Consider the following 19,630-nt stretch of genomic DNA (forward strand, 5'->3'; position numbering starts at 1 on the left):
ACCACCTAAATGAGGTGTCTCTCTGGGGCTGGGTAACAGGTATAAGCCTGGTAGCTGAAAAGTACTGCAGAAAAATACAGAGTGGTATAAATGTGATGGACACTTAAGGAAAAAGGAGAATTATTTATCGTAGACAAAACCCAAAACCAGAATCAAAAAAGAGAAACAAAAAGGAAAGCCAAAGATGATGACAGCTATTATGCCTCTTAACTAATAAAGACTCTAGAATTGTCCCAAATAGTTGTAACATCTGGTAGCCTTGGAAAAAAAAAAGCTAACGATACTAGTCCATGTCAGATGAAAGGCTTTCATTGGACTGACCCTTAACATCAGAAAGCAGAACACATAATTCATTTTAACCAGGAGGAAAATAATAGCAACAGCAGCAATAACAACATTCATTCCTCTCCACCCCTCTTTTTGTTTTGGGTTTTTTTTTTTATTGTTTATTCTTAGCATTCTGCACAGCTTATTTAAAATGCTTTGGACACTCATGGAATCATGGAAGCCTGTCTACAGTATAAATCAGACCCTGCATGTGTGTAGATATAGGGTTTTCTTTCCACCAGTGAGAGAGATTAAAGCATGAACACATTCACACACTTACAAACTCACATTCTCACTACATGTCTTTCCCATTACTAACTCAGATTCACATTCTCTCATCCTTTGAAGGGAAGATTAATTCAGGTCAAGCTCCAAGTTCCTATTTACTTGCTCAGAGATGCATATCAACTGGAAGTGATTTTTTTCAATACCATTTATATAGCTTGTATTTATTTCCTTTAATCTTCTAAATGTGTTTAGTCTCTGTGTGATTTGCTCTGGATACCCATTTCTGATAAGAAATATCTTACGAGCATCTCAGTTCCTGCTTGGAACACTGTGTGATTGATTGGGTTGGACAGAGCATTTTTCAATCGAGGTGGGCATGGTCCTGAGCAGAAGAACAGAGAGTGTGATAGGTTGTTTTGCATGGATTGGCATGATACCCCTCCCCTTCTCTGGAACTACCATCTTTGTTTCACAATTCTTGCCATTGTCCTGCTTCTCTCTCTTGGGCTTGTGAATCCTTGGGATTGCAGAGAAAGACAAGCAGAAGAAGGGGACATATGGAAAATGCCATTAAGTAGAACTGAAGAAGAGCTGAATGGATTATCCAATTCATTTGGGGGAAGTTTATTATTCTTTTATTATAAACCCAATTTCATGGGTTTTGCTTTATTTTTAGAGGTGATAAAATGCATGTTCGGATAAATTTTTTTTCTTCCTGGATGCTCCTTTGTAGCTGAGGTGTTTGTTTGTTTTTTTCAGATTTGCACCCAATTAATCTGCATTAAATTTTTTTTAACATTATTACTACTATTCTCTTTCTTCTTAGCTTTAAGGTAACCAACATCTGCTATTGGCTTCAATTTTATTTCCTCCTCCTCCTCAGTGTTGCAGCCCACTATAGGAATTCAAGCACTCTCTTTTTCCTTTTTGACATTACAGCTTTAGTCTGAATTGTGAGGGTGGGAAGAGGAAAACTAGGATTTTACAGATGATACCTCTTGGTGATGGACATGGTACAACATCTGCTAATTACCAAGCAAGCACCTAGCCTGGAAAGAAGCTTCATGAAAGCTAATACCACTACAGAACTTAGTAGAGTATTGCTTGGCTTGGGGCAAAAGCAACAAAATGTGCTATGGTGTTTGTAAGTTATATCATACATTGTTTAGTTACTTACATCCTTTAATTTTTCCCTGTTATAAGATTTTTTTTGTTTGGTTTTGATTCACTGAAAGTATAAGGGAGCTAGCTCAGTCAATGGGTACCTTCTGTTATACAGATGGTCACTCTCACCCATCTCTCCAACTTTTATTCTAGTCTGTTAGGACAAGATCTGTTCTCCCTAAGCCCCATGCCCACTCTTGCCCTCTTGTAAGGGTGGATTGCCAGGGGAATGAGTTGTGCTGGAGATGTAGGCACAATCAGATGCCAGCATTTGCAATCCTGACTGATTAAAACGTTGCTTTATTAAGGCTTTCAATCCTGACTGCTCCTCAAAGACTGTTGTCTGGCATGGGACAAGCAAGAACCAGTTGAGCTGGTTCATGAGGAGAAACAGGCTGGCAGCTGTTATGTTGGTATTTCAAATATAACTTTATCTTGTTAGATTTAGGGGAACACTTATTCTGTCATCCAGTAGCACCAAGGATTGACCAAAATTAACTCCCAGGATACCGATTACTGGTGCCACATTCTTGTTTGCCTGTACAGACCATTTTTAGGATTCATTTTTCTTTTGGCAAGGGTTATTTCCAAATTGTTTTAGTTAGTTTGAACTGCTATATTCAAAAATCCTATTGTTTTAGAGGATTTTTTTCTTTTTTCTTTCCTCTTTCCCTTTCTCTTTCCTTCTTTAGCTAGTCTCTTTGACTAACATATATGGTATTTTGTTGTTGAGTCCAAAAAGAGAACAGTGAATGACTGAGCCTTGAGTGAGTGTTCTTTGATATCTTGCCTATATTTCACAGTCTGCCCTCAAACTGTTCATAATCTCATGAGTTGCCTGTATTTCCAGTTGAAGATGAACAGCCGTCAACGCTGTCACCCAAAAAAAAACAGCGGAATGGAGGAATGAGGAACTCGCCCAACTCCTCACCTAAGCTGATGAGGTAAGGGATGGGAAGGGGGACAGCGGGCGGCTTTCTCCTCCAGCTTACTTCTCTCTCTCCTCTCTCAAGAGTCTTCCCTCCCCTCAAAAAAATGGGATTGGGGGATAGAGATCATTAGATGGCTTCTTAAAGGCTGAAGTATTTATTCTGTCAGCTTGTCAGCAGTTAATGATAGAGCTGAAAAAAAATTCTGTCATGAAAAACAGTTTGAAAAGCTGTTTGAAAAATACATAGGCTTTAAAGTCTTAGCTGTCACCCTGTCCTGTCTGTGTGTTGTTCTTAAACAGCCCTGGCACTAATGATAGCACGAACCAATCAGAGGAAATCGTGGGGTTACTTTGCCTCTGGCAGTTCTGCTTCTGCTTCAGTCCCTCCGAGGACTGTTTTCTGTACTTAAGGCCATATGTGAGATGTATCATCACAATCAAAAATGAACCTGAATATTACCTTCCTTTTATCCTGTCGATTGAAATCAAATTTCCGTTAATTGATTTTGACTGATAAAAAAGTCTAATAATCTGTGTACTTGCCAAAGCAAAGTTCAAAACTAATCTGGCTTCGCTCAGGCTAAAAGCAATATTAATTATGAAATACAGGGTGGTTTTTTTTAAAGATGAGAGCATCCATTAGGAGTAAAGGGTGACACTAGATTTGAACTAAATCTCTATTTTTCTGTTGTTAGCCTCTTTGCTTTTTAATTCCTAAGTTTTCTTTGCCACTTTCCACTTCCTTCTACTCCCCTGCCTAACCTAGGAGTTTATTTCCCCCAGCACACAATGCTGATTTTAATAAACCATCTAGTTCATCCCTTTGTCATCATTTCAATGGAACCATCTGATTTTGATGGGAATTTATATTGTTGTTGTTCAGACTCTAGAGAAGATGATTCCGTACTTTCCTGCCAGCCTTCTTGAAACTGTAAACTTCCTAACTGTAAACTTCTCATCAACCATATCCACTCTCCATGTACTAGTTATCAAAAAATTGGAATGATTTGCTGATCTATGTAGTTCCCCATAAATGACTTTCATCATCGCAATTATGTTTTCTAGGGTTTTTTTTTTTTCCTTCCCATCCATCCACCACTTCCTTCCCTTTGATTATTGAAATCGATGAATAATTTTCCTCTTCAGATACTCTTTACCTTTCAGTGGGCATCCATTCCTGCCATTAGTGTCTACACTTATAGGACCTAGTCAGGGGTACACTTTCAAGAATACATATAATATTAATTTTATAAATTATACATTAGCAGCTAGTTAGTATCCTAGTGCTAGACCTGGAGTCAAGAAGAACTGAATTCAAATTCATCCTCAGAACACTTACTAGCTGTTTGACCCTGTCTAAGTCACTTAACTTCTGCTGCCTCAGTTTCCTTATCTGTAAAATGGGGAAGAGGGACCCACTTCCTGGGATTGTTATGAATAAATAATGAGAGAATATCTATAAAGTACCTTAAAGCACCATATAAATGTTAGATATCATCATCATTATTGTATGTGTAAGTATATATCTATATATAAGCATACACTTGATAGATACACATACACATACATATCCATTTGTATATATTAATATGAATGTACACACATTTCTCTCTGTTGAGGACAGAAAAGTCAAATGGCTAGGTAGAGATATCAGAGAAAGGTACATTCATCCAGCTGTAGCCTTTATCCTCCCCCTGTTGACCATTGATTCCAGTTAAATGTTTTGTTAAAAGTTCTCTCCCTTCCTGTTAGCTCAGGCTTGCTTGGATGACACTGATTTAAATGCTTGTTTACAGTTTATGAGAAGGAATAAAATGAACCAACTGCCAAGCTTCTCATTTTTATGATGCCAGTTGTCACGCTAGCATTCATCTCCAATTTACTCACCTTTGGATAATCTCCTTATCTTGCACTAATAGTTTTATCCATTGGAAGTTGGAGGAGGGGCTGGTGGAGAATAAAGGGAGGACGGGAGCCCTCCTTTGCCTCAATTTGAAGGCACAAATAAATAAATAAATGCATACATAAATAAATAGAAAGCTGCAAATTCTGAAACCTTTGGAGCCAAATTCCCTGTCCCTGTTTGCTATGTAAAGTATGGCTCATTGCTTTGATCTTGAGTAATAATAATTCTGGGGAGTTATACTGTTTTCATATGCTTCAAAGCTGTGTCAAAGTTTTGCTGCTTAAGGGTGCTTCTTTATTCTGCTGGCTCTTGGGTACTGAGATGACAGGTCCTCTGTAAGAGGTGCAGGCTTTTTCAAGTCATAGCCTTCAGCAAAACATCAAATTACCAAATCCAGGGTAACACACTTCTACACAAATGCCTTTCCTGTAGATATATTATACCATATATATTAAATACTTTAGTGTTACACGGTACATTTTATGTGCGATGGAAAGTGATGGTTTGAGGTAGCCTTGGGGGGGACTTTTTTTTTCCACAAGCAGAAAAAGCTAGTGTATACCGTATCAAGTATGGTTTTTACAGGACTTTCTGCCCGAAGGCCTTTGTAAATAAGTAATGATCAACAGATTGGCTGTGGGTTTTTGAAAAGCATGCCTATGTCAGTTTGCATGATGGAGGAATATTTTCAAAGTGGATCCCGCTTTCATTGCCTGCCGAAGAGGGACTAAGGGAGAGTCAGCATCCCAGGCTTGGGCTGTCTGCTCACTAGCACATCGGAATTGCTAAACGTGGGTCAGGAATCGAGCAGAGAACTTGCTCTTCTTCAGGGCTCTGATGTTTCATGGTGGTGTTTCTGTCCAGCTTCCCCTCCTGTTGAGAATCTCTACCAGCTTTCCCTGGCTCACAGATGTGTTGGGAAATTATTATGTTATTATTATTATTATAAGTCTTCCCTGAACCTTAATGGATTGGGAGTCAGAAGACATGGATTCAAATCTTGCCTCAAACACTTTCTGACCTTTGGTTGTTTATTTAAACTCTGATGCCTCAGTTTCTTTATCTGTAAAAAATGAGGGCATTGGATTTACTGTGTTCTAAGATCTCTTCCAGCTGTAATTCTACAACTATATAATTCTTTTACTAAGACCCAAATAGAAGTTCATTGTTTTCACTCAAGAAATGAAGGAGTTTATTATTTACATGGATGGAATCCAGCAGTTAGCAAAGTTACTGGCACATAGTGGGTGCTTTGTAAATGCTAATTGACTGATTATCATTTATTCTCCAAATGCCAGCATTTCTTTATGATTTACCCCATGAGAATTAGAGGAACTGATTGCATTCTCTTCGGTATCCTATGTAAAGATGCACTTTTTCATATTCTTTGAGACCTGAAGATGCAGACTTCTGTGTCATTCGGTTTCTTTGGAAAGTGTGTGACAGGCTTTGAATTCTTAGTTCCTTCTCTAGCAAAGTTACTGGCACATAGTAGGTGCTTCATAAATGCTAATTGACTGATTATCATTTATTCTCCAAATGCCAAGATTTCCTTATGATTTATCCCATGGGAATTAGAGGAACTGATCGCCTTGTCTTGGGTAATATATGTAAAGATGCATCTTTCTATATCCTTTGATACCTACAGATGCAGACTTCTATGTCACTTGCTTTCTCTGGAATATATGTAACAGGCTTAGAATTCACTTGGTTCCTTCTCTAAAATCTCTTACATTAGTCATATGTTATAATTAGGGCCCTGTTACACAAGCATCCCTTTCCAAAATTCCTATATTCTCACTAGCAAAAACTAATAAAATATCTTTCTGGCCTCTTCAGCTTTGCTATTTAAGTTTCCTTCCTTTCTGGAGGAGATAGTACTCATAAGGTCCATTCTCTGTGATCTGGACAATCCACAAAGAAGAAAAATGGCCTATTGATTTTGAATTCCTTGGATAATGTTTGAATGGGAATCTGAAAATAGATGAGATTTTTAGTGGTTTATGATAAGAACACAATTATATTCATTAGTTTTTAATTTCATACTTCCTCAATTAAAGCATCCCTTTGTTCAAATGTTAACTCAAAATTGTTTACCAGATTGCAAATTAGAGGAGGCTTTCAACGTATTATCTTGTACCACCTTTTATTTTTTCCTATACAAAGTTTGGCTGATTTTCCTTTTTTTGGTCCAGACCTATGATTTCACTGTGAGCAGGTCATAGTGTGGAAAGTCCTGCCATTGATGCCAGTCAGTAATTAGTATCTAAGTTTTAGTCCTACAGAGTTCCTTGGGATCTAAGAGGTTAGGTGACACAGTTAGTAATGTATGAGAGGGTAGATTTGACTTCAGACCTTCCTGACTCTGAGACCAGTCCTCTCTGTGCTATGCCCCATTGCCTCTCAGATAAATTTTATATATAGGACTCCTAATATTTTATATCTTTCCATTATACTGACAGAAAATCACCCTAGGATCAGGCTTGATTTAGGTGAGTTGGGGGTACTGTGCTACCTGACATGACTTGGAATCAGGATAACATCATCAGAGCCACCTTTCATTTCATAGGTGTATTTGGAGTCCTATTTGGTAACGTTTTATTTTTTTATTTGAGACCAGAAAAATCAGAATCCTACTACAGTGAAGCACAGAGTTCCTATTTCCTAGTTCTCACTAGTCATGGAGCATGTTGCCAGAAGCAGGATCATCTTTCTTTAGTTGTCATCTTCTAGAGGGCAGGAATGTTAGTTTTGCCCAGGCTGGATAGTGTCATATTGATAAATTTTTCAGTTATGGAAAGGGACTTTGGGGGAAGAAAAATATTGCCCAACAACTGAATTTCAGTACAAAGTTCTAGCCAAAATAAATTAATCTAATCTTAGTTAATCTAATCAAAAGATAATCTCTATGTGGACTCAAACAGCATTTCATGTAACCTTAATAAGCCATTTAGTTCATCCCTTAGTGATCATTTCAATATAATCATCTGATATTGATGGGAATCTCTATTGTTGTTGGTCTTCCCCCTCTACCTGACATCTTAACTCAATAGTTTGGCCATGGAAATAGCTCTGTGACAGAGACAGTCCACTCCACCCAGTATAGCCAAAGCATTTTGTAGTTCAGAGCATATCTTGAATTATTTTTTTAGAATCCCAGAATAGAAATGTAAACTCTTTGATGACAAAAATTATTTTTCTGTCCTTAAATGGTGGCTTGTATATAATAGATGCTTAAAAATCTTTGTTGAATTGAATAGGAAAAAAAGGGGAATCAGTCATCCTCCAAATAGTTGATTTCTTGCAGGAGGTATTGCATGGAATACATACAGGACGTGGAATATACATAGGACTGAAGCCAAGTTAAGCAGTCTCAAAAGCTATCCATGTCCCAAAGATTTTTTTGAGGGACTGGGATTTAAAATGGGGGATAATCCCACACCACGTATTCTGGGGAGATGTATGAGAGAGAAAAGAAGCTTGAGGGAAACTTCTGAGTAAATTATTAAATGGCAGAGATTAGATTTGTTCTTCTTGACCCCAGATGAAGAAATGGGAATGCTATGGAGAAGTTGTAAAAGAGCAGATTTGGTTTTAATAGAAAGAGAAAAAACTGTCTCTACAAAATAGAGGGACCCTAACGTGTGATAAGCTGCTTTGGGAGGCAATGAGTCAGTCTCCTCTCTCTAGATATCTCCAGGCAAAGAGCAGATGATCATTTGTTGCCTATGTTGTCAAGAGGATTCTCCTTTGGGAAATCTTAGAATAAATGTCCACTGAGACCCCTTCTGAGATTCTGTGATTTCAAGGGGATGTGCACAAAGGGCCATTAAGAAAGTTAAATGGCAAGTGTGAGAATATGAAGTGAATGATTTGAAGAGATCCATGTCACCAGCACCCAGAAAATTGTAGGCACTGTGTCCCTTTGGGGAAGAGGAAAATGACATGGGAAGAAAACCAGGCAGACAGAGAGAAACGGGCTTCTCTACACAGACATGAGGAAAGGGGGGAGAGCTGCTTAGGTCTCTGCAGATCATTAAGGGAAATAACCTCACCTGTTCATCATATCCTTTGCTCTTTATCTGGATTTTTCTTTGCTCAAGCAAGAATCTCTGTGACCAGGAGCAACCAGCCAAGATGGCCACACCAATAGAACTTGCTATGATTATGAAATAAAAAGGTGGCTAATAAATAAAATGGGGAAAAGTCCTGGACCTGTGCCAGGAAGCCACTTAAGGAAGTGTCACAGAAGCCCAGAGTGCCACCTTCGGAACTTCAGCCACTGAGTGGAATGAAAGGAGAAGGCAGTGTCACCCCAGCTGAGTCAAGCCACCTCTTAATGCACAAACAAATAGAATGTGACAGGGCCCAAGGGGGCTGAAGAAGAAAGGAATAGTTGGTCTCCTCCCCCCACTCCAAAGAGAGGGGTGAACTTGAAACAGGCCTCTAGACAAGTAGCATACTCAGCAAAAGGTCATTTTGTGTCCTCATTCATAGGAACTTCATGGGGGCTGCCAGCAAAAATAGGCCGATATATACATGGGGGTATACACACACAAGCACGTGGACCTATATCTGTCTGTGCATAACTACCCATCTCTATTTATTTTTGCATTTGTAGCTTCTTGTTTCTTATATTTTACAATATATTTGCATTCTTTTATTTCTAGTTAGTAATATTATAATCTAAAATATACATTACACTTGATTAACTAAAGTCCTATATCAGAAAAAAATAGGAAACCCCTATGTTTAATAAGTAAACAGAGAGAGAAAAGAAATAAATATTTGTATAGTGCCTATTCTGTGCTAAGTACTTGTAAATGTACTTTCATTAGAAGTCATAGATTTTCCAAGCTGAAAAAGTCCTAAAAGGTTTCTTAACCCAATCGTTTTATAGTCGCAGAAACTGAGGCACAGAGAAACAAAACACCTAATTGTTCTGATGCGAAATCAAAAATTCTTTCATTCACACATTCTTGTTTTGGATGAAGGTGAGACAAGAGAACCATCAGTTTTAATTGGGTTTCTCGGAGGAGCTTTTCTTCATTAACTGATGGGCATAAACATTAGGGTTCATAGCACTGGTTAGGAGAGCTATTTATAGAGACACATTTGATCTTTTTTTTTTTCTCCCAGAATTCCTGGTATTCTGAGGACAATGAAAGTATCCATAATGTCTTCCCTTTCACCCCCTGGCCATCTCCTTTCCTCCTTTGTATATTCCATGAGAATCCTAAGCAGTCTTCCTTTGGATGATGTTCTTTTGGATTCCACCATATAATCAATCATTAGTGCATGTATTCAGAGCTGGAAGGAACCTCACAGATCATTTAGTCTAACCCCATAATTTTACAGATGAACAAACAGAGGCCAATAGAGGTTAAATGACTTTTTGCAGAAAAAAAGTTGCAAAAAAAAAAAAATCCAATTCAGAGTAAAAGATGAATTCTCTGACTCCAAATTCAATAGTTCTCCTCCTATCTTTAATCTATTTTATGACATTTGGCTCTCACAAAAGCTACTTGAAGCAAGTAGTTCAAGTGTTATGTTTCCAATTTACAGATGAGGAAATTGAGGTTTGGAGAAATTAGTGACCTTGATTGAAGATTACAGCTTGAGTTCCAGAGGCATGAATTATGGATACTTGGGTTCCCTCTTGTAGATATTCACTTCAATGTGACTGTAGCAGCCCTTCTAAAGCTTTTCATATCCTGGAAACTTTTAACTGTTTTATATGTAAGCATTATGAGGTAACAATAGATAAATACAAGAGCATAACTTTCTTTAGGAAATAAGTGGCAGGAGTGATAAGCTTAGAATGAGTTTTAGACTTGATGGTAGGAAAAAGAAATTTCCTAAAACAGAATTTTACAAAAATTGAGAGACAGTAAGTTCTTCTTCATTGGAGATCTTTAAACAGAGGCTGAATGACCTATCATGTATGTTGTAGTGGGGATTCCTTTCAGTCATGATTTGAACTAGATGACTAATGAAGTCTCTCTGTTGTCATTGTTGAGTTGTTTTGATTGTATCTAATTCTTCACGACCCAGTTTGGAGTTTTCTTGGCAAGGATACTAGAATGGTTTGCCATTTTCCTCTCCAATTAATTTTACAGATGAGGAAACTGAGGAAAATAGGGTTAAATGACTTGCAGCTTATAAGTGTCTGAAGCTGAATTTGAAATTACAAAGAAGAGTTTGCCTGAATCCAAGCCCAGTGCTCTATCCATTGCTCTACTTAACTGCTTAGTGAGGTCCCTTTCAAATCTCAAATTTTAAGATTCTGTCATTAAATCATAAAATATAAAATATATATGTATATAAATTTTAATATATAAAATTATAATTTTAAATTATAAAAAATTTATAAAAACATAAAATCATGTGCTGTTTTTCCCCAAATTGTTATGAATCTTCTCACTTCCTAAATACTGGAAGAATTGACATCTAAATGGTTTCATTATTAACTTAGAAAAGGAACATGTTAGGGAAGAGTGAAAAAAATAATATTAGGTTCATTAAAATAAGTACTGAATTTTTAAAGAATTAACATCTAATAAGAAATGGATGTAAATTTGTTTTTCCCTCTAAGATTCCATGCTTATTTTCCTTGCTGCCATGGGCTGTCCTCTTTATGAAAGTAAAGGGAATGGAGATAACTTAATACCTTTATGTCTCCCATTCAGACCCATGGAGGGCAATACTGCATGAACAACAAAGATGGGTTTGTGTCCATCATCACCAAACTTACCAACAGCCTTCATGTCTTTCCCCAACATGCCTGTGTCGCTGCTTGTCCAGAACGAGCCGTCACTCCATCTTGGCGAAGCTTTATAGAGATCAGTCAAAGCATTCGGGGAAGATTGAAGTGACAGGGGCCCACTGAGCAAATAGTCAAACATACAGCGCATCATGAAATATTCAGCCCTGACATAGGAGCACTAAATGCTTTCTCAATTAAGAGCACCTATCCTGGCAGCCGGCAAACAGCAGCATTGTGTTTGCTGCACTGGTTTGTCACAGGGAGTGGGACCAGACACGTTCTACGCAGTTTTGACAGGTTGCTTTGCTTTCAGGAATGTCCCCACCTCTGCTCGTTCCTAAAGGATGGAGAGAAGTGTTCCAGAACAGATGTTCCCAGTTTGTCTCTAGGTGCTCTGCCAGTCACCAGGGCAGGAGATGAGTGTGTCCAGCCCTTTGCAATTAAGGCTTCCTGGATGAGCATTTTTTGACCTTAGAAAAGGAAACCTCCCATTTCTTACAGAACTGATGAGACTAGTGACTATTTATGGTGGGATCCTTAATATTCCTAAGAGTGCCAGGTACTCTGCCAGTCACCAGGGCAGGAGATGAGTGTGTGCAGCCTTTATAACTAAGGGTCCCCGAACTGAGCATTTCTTGACCTTAGAAAAGGAAACTTCCCATTTCTTGCAGAACTGATGAGACTAATGCCTGTTTATGGTGGGATTCTGAATATTCTTAAGAGGTCCAAGAAGGAACAGGGTCCTGATGTCTAATCTTTTTGACCAAATGCCTCATGTCTCCTGCCTCAAAATCAATTTTTTCTGGTCCCTGAAATTTCCAATCCAAGAAGTAGGTAGTTAGTGATTTTTAACTGAAGTCCATAAAGATTTGAAGTTGGAAAGACTACACCATCCATATAGTCCAGTCACTCTTACTCCCAAGGTCACACAATGGCAAGGGCAGGATTTGAAACCGAGTCCTTTGTCTTTAAGACATTATTTTTGTCCTTTGTGATATGTTCAACAGGGGGAGTGAATAGGTCAAAAATGTCAGCTTTAGCATTTTATGATATTCTTTATAAAAAAGAATCCCAATCCTTCTACCTCTCATAAAAATCTTAAAGTCCAATATTGAAACCTCTACAGCAGAATATGTTAGGAGTTGCATGCAGTACATGCCTGCAAGGAAAGGAGTGCTCTTTAAAATATAATACAGGCTTTCTCACAGCAGGTTTGCTGGAACAGGGATTTGTGGTTTTGCTCTAGGCTGTTGTCTTCAAGGCAGGCTTTTTGGTTTTCCCACTGTAGAGTAGCATTTAGTTTCCTTGCTGAAATTAATTGATGATAAGTGGCATTTGTTGCTCTATGAAAGCAAGAAACAATGATATTTTATTCGTTATTTGAAGTCACGCAGGAATAATTTCTAGCTGAGGAACTTGGAGGTGTTATATAGGCTTTCTCTTTTGAAAAGAAAAGAAAAAGAAGAGGGGATAAAAGCAGCTGTTGTTAATTTATTTAGTGCCTTCATATAAGGGGGACATCACAAACAATGGCTTACTTAAAAATATTTCTTAAGTCTACCTTCAGCATGTATGTTATCAAAGTTCTTTGTGATAGTTTTCTTTGGATTAGTCCCATAATGGCCCAATGGGCCAGTGAAATGTACATGCCATATAATGGTCAAGTTGGAGATTGTTTCTTGGAAGTATCATTATAGACAAAGAAGCAAAGTCAGGATTTAGGTGTCCATTTTGTTTCTCTATTTTCCTTCATATAATTTTAAGTTGGGCTAATTTAATATTTGGATTGGCCTGGTTGGGGGACAGGGAAAGAATATAAAAAAAAACCAAGACTCTCCATCTATCAAATGTAGTGTTACATTTCCTCAAAAATACCTGTTTTGGTGTCTGGTTTATCTGATTTATCTGGTTTAACTGCCTATCCTGGGCAAAGTTATTCACTGCTTATAAGGTCACCATTTCACTTTATCCAGTATGACAACAATCAAAGTTACCCTTCAATATGTATATGCATTTAATGCATGATGTAAATTTCCCTTGTGAAAAACTGATCACTTATGTTTGGGGCCTGAGACTAAATTGGCAAATATCTAGAAATATTCTAGGTATGGAACTTACTCAGCCAAAACTGTCAGCAAGATGCTTTTCTCCCTCAAATGAACAGGCAGGACCCCAAAGCACCACAAGAGCAATTAATTACATTAATTAAGAAATCGCTGCTAAGTTATACCACCTTTATTTCAAGGTGGAAGGAAGATTCAGCAGGATCTCCTTCAGCTCATAAAATCCCTATTGCCTGAGAAATAAAGTACTATACAGTATCTAAGTAGTTAGTAACAAATGAGCCTTGAATTAATTATAGCACATTTCAGGGGAGTTGGGGATTGCTTTGTGAGTCAAGAAAATACATCAACGAAGTCGTGAAAGACAATATATAGTATCGGTCTTTGGTTCCAAATAACTGGTCTGTGAGGAGCTGTCGTTGAGAGTTTTAACAGTGGTTTTGGTTGTTTTTTTTTTTTTTTTTTTTTTGTAAACTAATGATATCTGAAGACAGTTCTTTTTCCAGTTCTAACAAACTGCCCTTTTCCCCTATTGGGCCTTCTATTACTATAGCAACATTGACTGGTTCTCACAATGGCAAGTGTTCGGCTGTGTTCTCACAAATATAAACTATTCTTTGGGAACCTTCAAAATCTCAATGTAGCAGCATTCAAAACTGTAAATAACGGGTCCTTTCCTTTCCACTTACCCTGGAAGGCTCTCTGCAGCCAACGCCAACTCTAGGCACTTAAAATTAAGAATGTGAAATTGTTTATTGTGGCTCAAGCAACCACATTTTAGTTGCAAAGTAATTATAGCTTCTGCCTTTGCTGTGATGAATTGCATCATTTTCTACAGAGTCCATTCAGCCAAGTGAGCCCACTGAATATGGGAATAGGGCTGGCCCTGGACAAAAATCATTAAGTCAGTGGAGCTCACAGAGGCTCCTCCCTGCCTCCTGGGAACTCAGATACTTTTAGAGTAATTCCCCATACTGGCCCCATATTGTCCCCAATCTTCCAGGCCCATCACAACTTTCTCAGCTCATGTCTTGTATTTTTTAATTCTTCATTTTCTGATACAGATATCTATATCAGAAGCAGCCAGGTGGTACAGTGGATAGAATACTGGACTTAGAGAGTACTTCAGTTCAATCCCAGATCAGATTATTTACTATGGATGTGACTGAACAAATCTTTCTTCTTCTTCTTTCTTCTTCTTCTCTTTCTCTTCCTCCTCTTTTTTCTTTTTTTCTTTTTCTCAATTATTTCTTCATTTCTCATCTCTTTTTGTTTGTTTCTTTAACTTACATTCTGATATAAGCATCCCTTGATTTTTCTCAGAGTTTTGGAAAACTCATCCTCATTAGCTTATCCCTCCTTAGAAAACTACAATAACACTAGAATCAGAGTATCAGAACTAAAGAGGAGCTTTAGAGACCATTTAATGCACTTGTCTTGATTAATACTTAAGGAAATGAAGTTCTAGAAATAAGAGGTGTCTTGTATCCCACCCTTGGTCCTACCATAGAGATTTAAATTCATTTTCAAAGGCTTTTGTTCCACTGTTAGTCCAAACTGCATCTGTATTAGATACCATGTCAGTTTCCTGACTTCCATTGGAGTCTTCTTCCCATTGTATCTTAATGCCATTATTTACAGTATTCCTTTTACCTACACTTTTTATTTTTAAAGAATAGCACCGGGGACCCCAGATTTAGAACTGAAAATGACCTCAGGGATATATTTCAAGCTCTTTACTTTATCGACAAGAAAAGCCCAGGGAGGTTAAATAATTTTCCCGAGGTCACACAGAGAGTAAATGGCAAAGCTAACCTTCACCAAATGCTTTCCCAAGATTAATTCACACATTTGACCCAAAAAGTATTTGTCTCTGTGATAATAAGGAGACTTAAAAGATCTTGGGGATAAAACTCTTTAAAAGAATTTGATTCTCACTTTGGAGGGTCAGTCCTCCCTCCCTTGCCCATTTTAATTAATATTATGTCTTCCTTCTTGGCAACCATGTTACCTTGATATATGCTAAATCTAGAATAATATCTATTATATCAGAATAATGTCTGAATAACAAATTTTCTACATATTAAATTTTAGAGCTATCAGGTACCACTTGAAACTTAATAATGGTAGTTTTAAGGTGAATTAAAATGAAATAAAATAAGGCAGCTAGATGATTGATGTATTAGACAGAAGCCAGAAAGACCTAAAAAAAAAAAAATTCTGCCTCAGAGACTTGTTACTGTATGACCCTGGACAAGTCACTATATTACTTTCAAATTCCGTTTCCTCATCCATAAAATAAAGATAATAATAGTACCCATCTCAGAGAGCTGTTGGGAGCATCAATAAAATAATATAAGAAGGGCTTTGCAAACCTTAAAGCACTATATAAATGCTATCAATTAAATATCAAAGCAACTTACTCTTAAGATAGAGGTATAAAATTCAGTAGCAGGCTGGCTGCTTCAAAACTCCCAAGCTCCTGGTGAACTGGATTAAAATTTAATTGGGAAATGTTTTATAAAATAAATAAATATACAGTACAACATTAACCACAATGTTAATCTATGGTTTTCTAAGTCATTTATGCAGCCACAGGGAGTCATTTCTACTTTGAGTTTGACACTGCTGCTTTAAGACACAGCAATTTGATATATTAAAGACCCCTGTCTTCAGTGCATCCATGCACAAGTCATCTGATTTTTTAGTAAAGAGTCTTTATGTGTTACTGTGGTCTACACAACATTTGGATGAAGAACAAATCAGAAATATACTGAGCCCACACCTGTTACCTTTCCAAATTTTACCTTATTGACATAACCTTGAAGACTGTGACATCACTTCCCCTCTACAAAAAAATTCCATGGTAGAACTTTTGTAACCAAAAACATAAATTAGGCTCATAATATAAATAGGCCCCAGAGAGGTCTTGCTATTTTTTTTTTAATGAGAGTCATAATATGTTAAGGAAATCAAAAGGGAATGTCCCCAAGCTTTGAAGGTCCCTGCTAGTGAGAATAGCTGTGTTGCCTCTGAAACCAACCTGTGGCTGTACCATTATCAGTATTAGCACTAGGCAGACTATGAATAGCAGTTATTTTTGTGAAAGTTGCCAAAATGAACAGCCACTGATGGAGATGAATATGCCCTTGAGAAAGGATGAACTCACAAAGAGGAAAGAAGAGTCTGTCTTGTAGATTATCTCTGGATGATTTTTGTTTTCAAACCAAAAACAAATCAATAGAGGATAAATGTGGCTCCATGAATTCAGAGCCAGTTTGTCAGCTCAAACAACACTGTAGCTGGGGCACAAGGGGGATGGAACTGGGAGGAAAGACAGAGAGAGGTGTGGGGAAAAGAATGAGAGACATAGAGAGAGAGACAGAGAGACAGACACAGATAGAGCTAGAGAGACAGACAGAGAAATAGAGAGTCAGAGAGAAAGAGAAAAAGAGAGACAGAGAGAGACAGAGACAGAGTCAGAGAGACAGAGGGAGAAAGAAATAGAGAGCAAGAAAGAAGCAGAGAGACAGACAGAGACAGAGCTAGAGAGACAGAGAAATAGAGAGTCAGAGAGAGTGAGAGAGAGATAGAGTCAGAGAGATGGATTGAAAGAAAGACAGAGACAGAAGCAGAGACAGAAAGTGAGACAGAGACAGAGGAAAGATAGAGAAATAGAGAGCAAGAAAGAAACAGACAGAGACAGAGCTAGAGAAAGAAACAGAGAGAGACCTAGAGAAAATTAGAGGAATAAAGAGAGAAAGAGGTGAGATACACACATAAAGACACAGAAGGGAGGGAAGGAAGGAAGAAAAAAGAGAGAGAGAGAGACAGAGATGGAGTGAGAGAAAGACATGGAGACAGAGACAGAGGGAGAGATAAATAGAGAGCGAGAAAGAGACAGACAGAGCTAAAGAGACAGACAGAGAAATAGGGTCAGAGAGAGTGAGAGAACAGAGAGACAGAGAAAGAGAGTCAGAAAGACAGATTGAGAGAAAGAGACAGAGAAATAGAGAGGGAGAAAGAGACAGGAAGACAGACAGATAGAGCCAGAGAAAGAAACAGAGAGAGAGAGAGAGAGAGAGACCTAGAGAAAATTAGAGGGATAAAGAGAGAAAGAGGTGAGATACACATATAAAGACACAGAAGGGGGGAAGGAGGGAGGAAAAAAGAGAGAGACACAGAGAGAGAAACTGATGGAGAAGTAGTTAGATGGTTAGTGCAAATACAGTTGTCAAGGAAGGAAGGTGGGGGGGAGGGGGGAGAGGAGCTGTTGTTTAGTATTGAAATCATGTATTCCAGATGTGGGCATTTGGTAGTCAATCCGCTCTGAAGTGACACACTGCTGAATCTTTAAAGGGCTTCAGTTGGGGAAAGCAAAATCTGATTGGGCAAATTGCTAAAATATTTAAAGTGCAGCCTGTTAAAGCTTTTACTGCGAAGAGCATCACGTCAGAAGTTGTAGTCAGAAAGAGCAAATAATTGGCTTTCCATCCTCATGCTAGTCAGTCAGCATGGGGCTCTGTTCCTATTCCTTCCACATCATTGCTAAGGCTAATAGCAACCCTTTGGTTAGATTTTTTTTTGGTAGTGAAGGGGGGGTGAAGAGAATTAGTGGAGAGAGAATGGGGGTAGGGAGGTGCTGACAAGGCGTGGGGAACAAACCCAAGAAGGGAAAGCCCTATTTAGAAAGGCATGATTAACAGAGATCACCATTGAGGTTTTCTGCCTGCCAAATGTCAACTGGATGTGTTTTTCCAGGTTGATGGTGATGGGGTTTGCTTTTCACTGAACAGGTCCTGCAAACTGTTTTTAATGACAATAACTTCATTTTCATCTTTCATGTCTTCCAATATGCAGAAGCTCCAGGGATACCTTCCCATTCATATTTTATCACATTTTCCACTTACATTATCTTTTTTTTTTTCTTTTTCTGCAGACACGACCCTTTGTTAATTCCTGGCAATGATCAGATAGACAATATGGACTCCAATGTGAAAAAGTATGACTCTACAGGGATGTTCCACTGGTGTGCAGCCAAAGAGATCGAAAAAGTCATTCTGGTGAGTATCAAAGAGCCCCTTCATAATTCTGACCAAAACCAGGTTTTCTAGCCCTGAGATCTGCCAGCTGTTTTATGGGATGACACAATCCCCTGTCCTATTTTTAAGATGATGGAAATTAGAAACATATTGAGGGGACTTGATCTTTGATCAAAGTTTAGACTGGAAGTAATAAATCAAGGGTTCCTTCATTTCTTCATTCATTCACTTCTTCCTTCAACATGTATTGATATCTCTACTATATGTAAAACCTTGTGCTAAGTGCTAGGAACAGACGCAATTCAGGTGAATGACAACTTAGCAATTAGTGCCTGACCTTCTTCCCTCACTATATTGTAAACTTTCCGAGATTGGGAAATATGTTTATTCTTCATTATATCTTCCCAGTCAAATACACATTCACAAAAGAACACACAAAATTCTTAATCTGGTACATTATAGGTAGTAGATACTCAATGCTGGGCTGGTGATGATAATTTAAATAACAAATGTCCAATACAATTCAGCCAACCAGAAGCTTGTGCTAGGTGCTAAAGTTATGATGACAAAAAAAAAAAAAAAAATGAAATTGCCCATGCCTTGCGGAAGCTTACTTTCTAATGGAAGGGTATTATTTGCACACAGGTAGACAAATACAAAATATCTATAGAATAATGCAATTAAATCTCTAGAGAAAAGAACTTTACCAATTGGAAGTCAGGAAGGGTCTTGGCATTTGAGTCATATCTTAAAGGAAGCTAAGGTGAAAAAGGATGGTAATCCAAGCATGGCGCCCTATTGCTCAAGGGCAAGAAAGCAGAAAGACTAGTTTGTAAAAGGAGCAGTTAAAAAACCAGTCTTGCTGGAATGGGGAATAGTAGGAAAGGAGATTATAAAAATTAGGTGGGAGCCAGATTGGTGAGTTAATGAACTTGCAAACTAACCAAGGTCACAAGATATTTCTTGGTTAGTATAGCTATGATGTAACTATTCCATTGTTTCTCATTAGGGACTGAAGTTTAGCTTAGAACTCTTAGATACTATAATAATAATAATAGTTATAAGCATTTATATAGTACTTTAAAAATTGAAAAATGCTTTACTAATATTATCTCACTTTATCCTCTTAACACCTTGGAGGTACATGCTATTTTACCCCCAATTTTTAAATGAGGAAACTGAGACAAAAACGTTAAGTGCCTT

The 19,630-nt window shown here is 37.9% G+C and overlaps 1 protein-coding gene across 14 annotated transcripts in view; it reads left to right on the forward strand.

The window, feature by feature from the left end:
* The window catches only part of KCNMA1 (potassium calcium-activated channel subfamily M alpha 1), an 891,121-nt gene that overhangs the window by 790,817 nt on the left and 80,674 nt on the right, over nt 1–19,630 (forward strand). For all 14 annotated transcript variants that reach the window (XM_051982028.1, XM_051982029.1, XM_051982030.1 and 11 more), the window contains 2 exons: nt 2,570–2,663; nt 18,325–18,448. In XM_051982028.1, the coding sequence (XP_051837988.1) occupies nt 2,570–2,663; nt 18,325–18,448 (218 nt within the window). The remainder of the gene's footprint in view (nt 1–2,569; nt 2,664–18,324; nt 18,449–19,630) is intronic.

This window comes from Antechinus flavipes, chromosome 2, assembly GCF_016432865.1.
Source record: "Antechinus flavipes isolate AdamAnt ecotype Samford, QLD, Australia chromosome 2, AdamAnt_v2, whole genome shotgun sequence".
Lineage (NCBI taxonomy): Eukaryota > Metazoa > Chordata > Mammalia > Dasyuromorphia > Dasyuridae > Antechinus > Antechinus flavipes.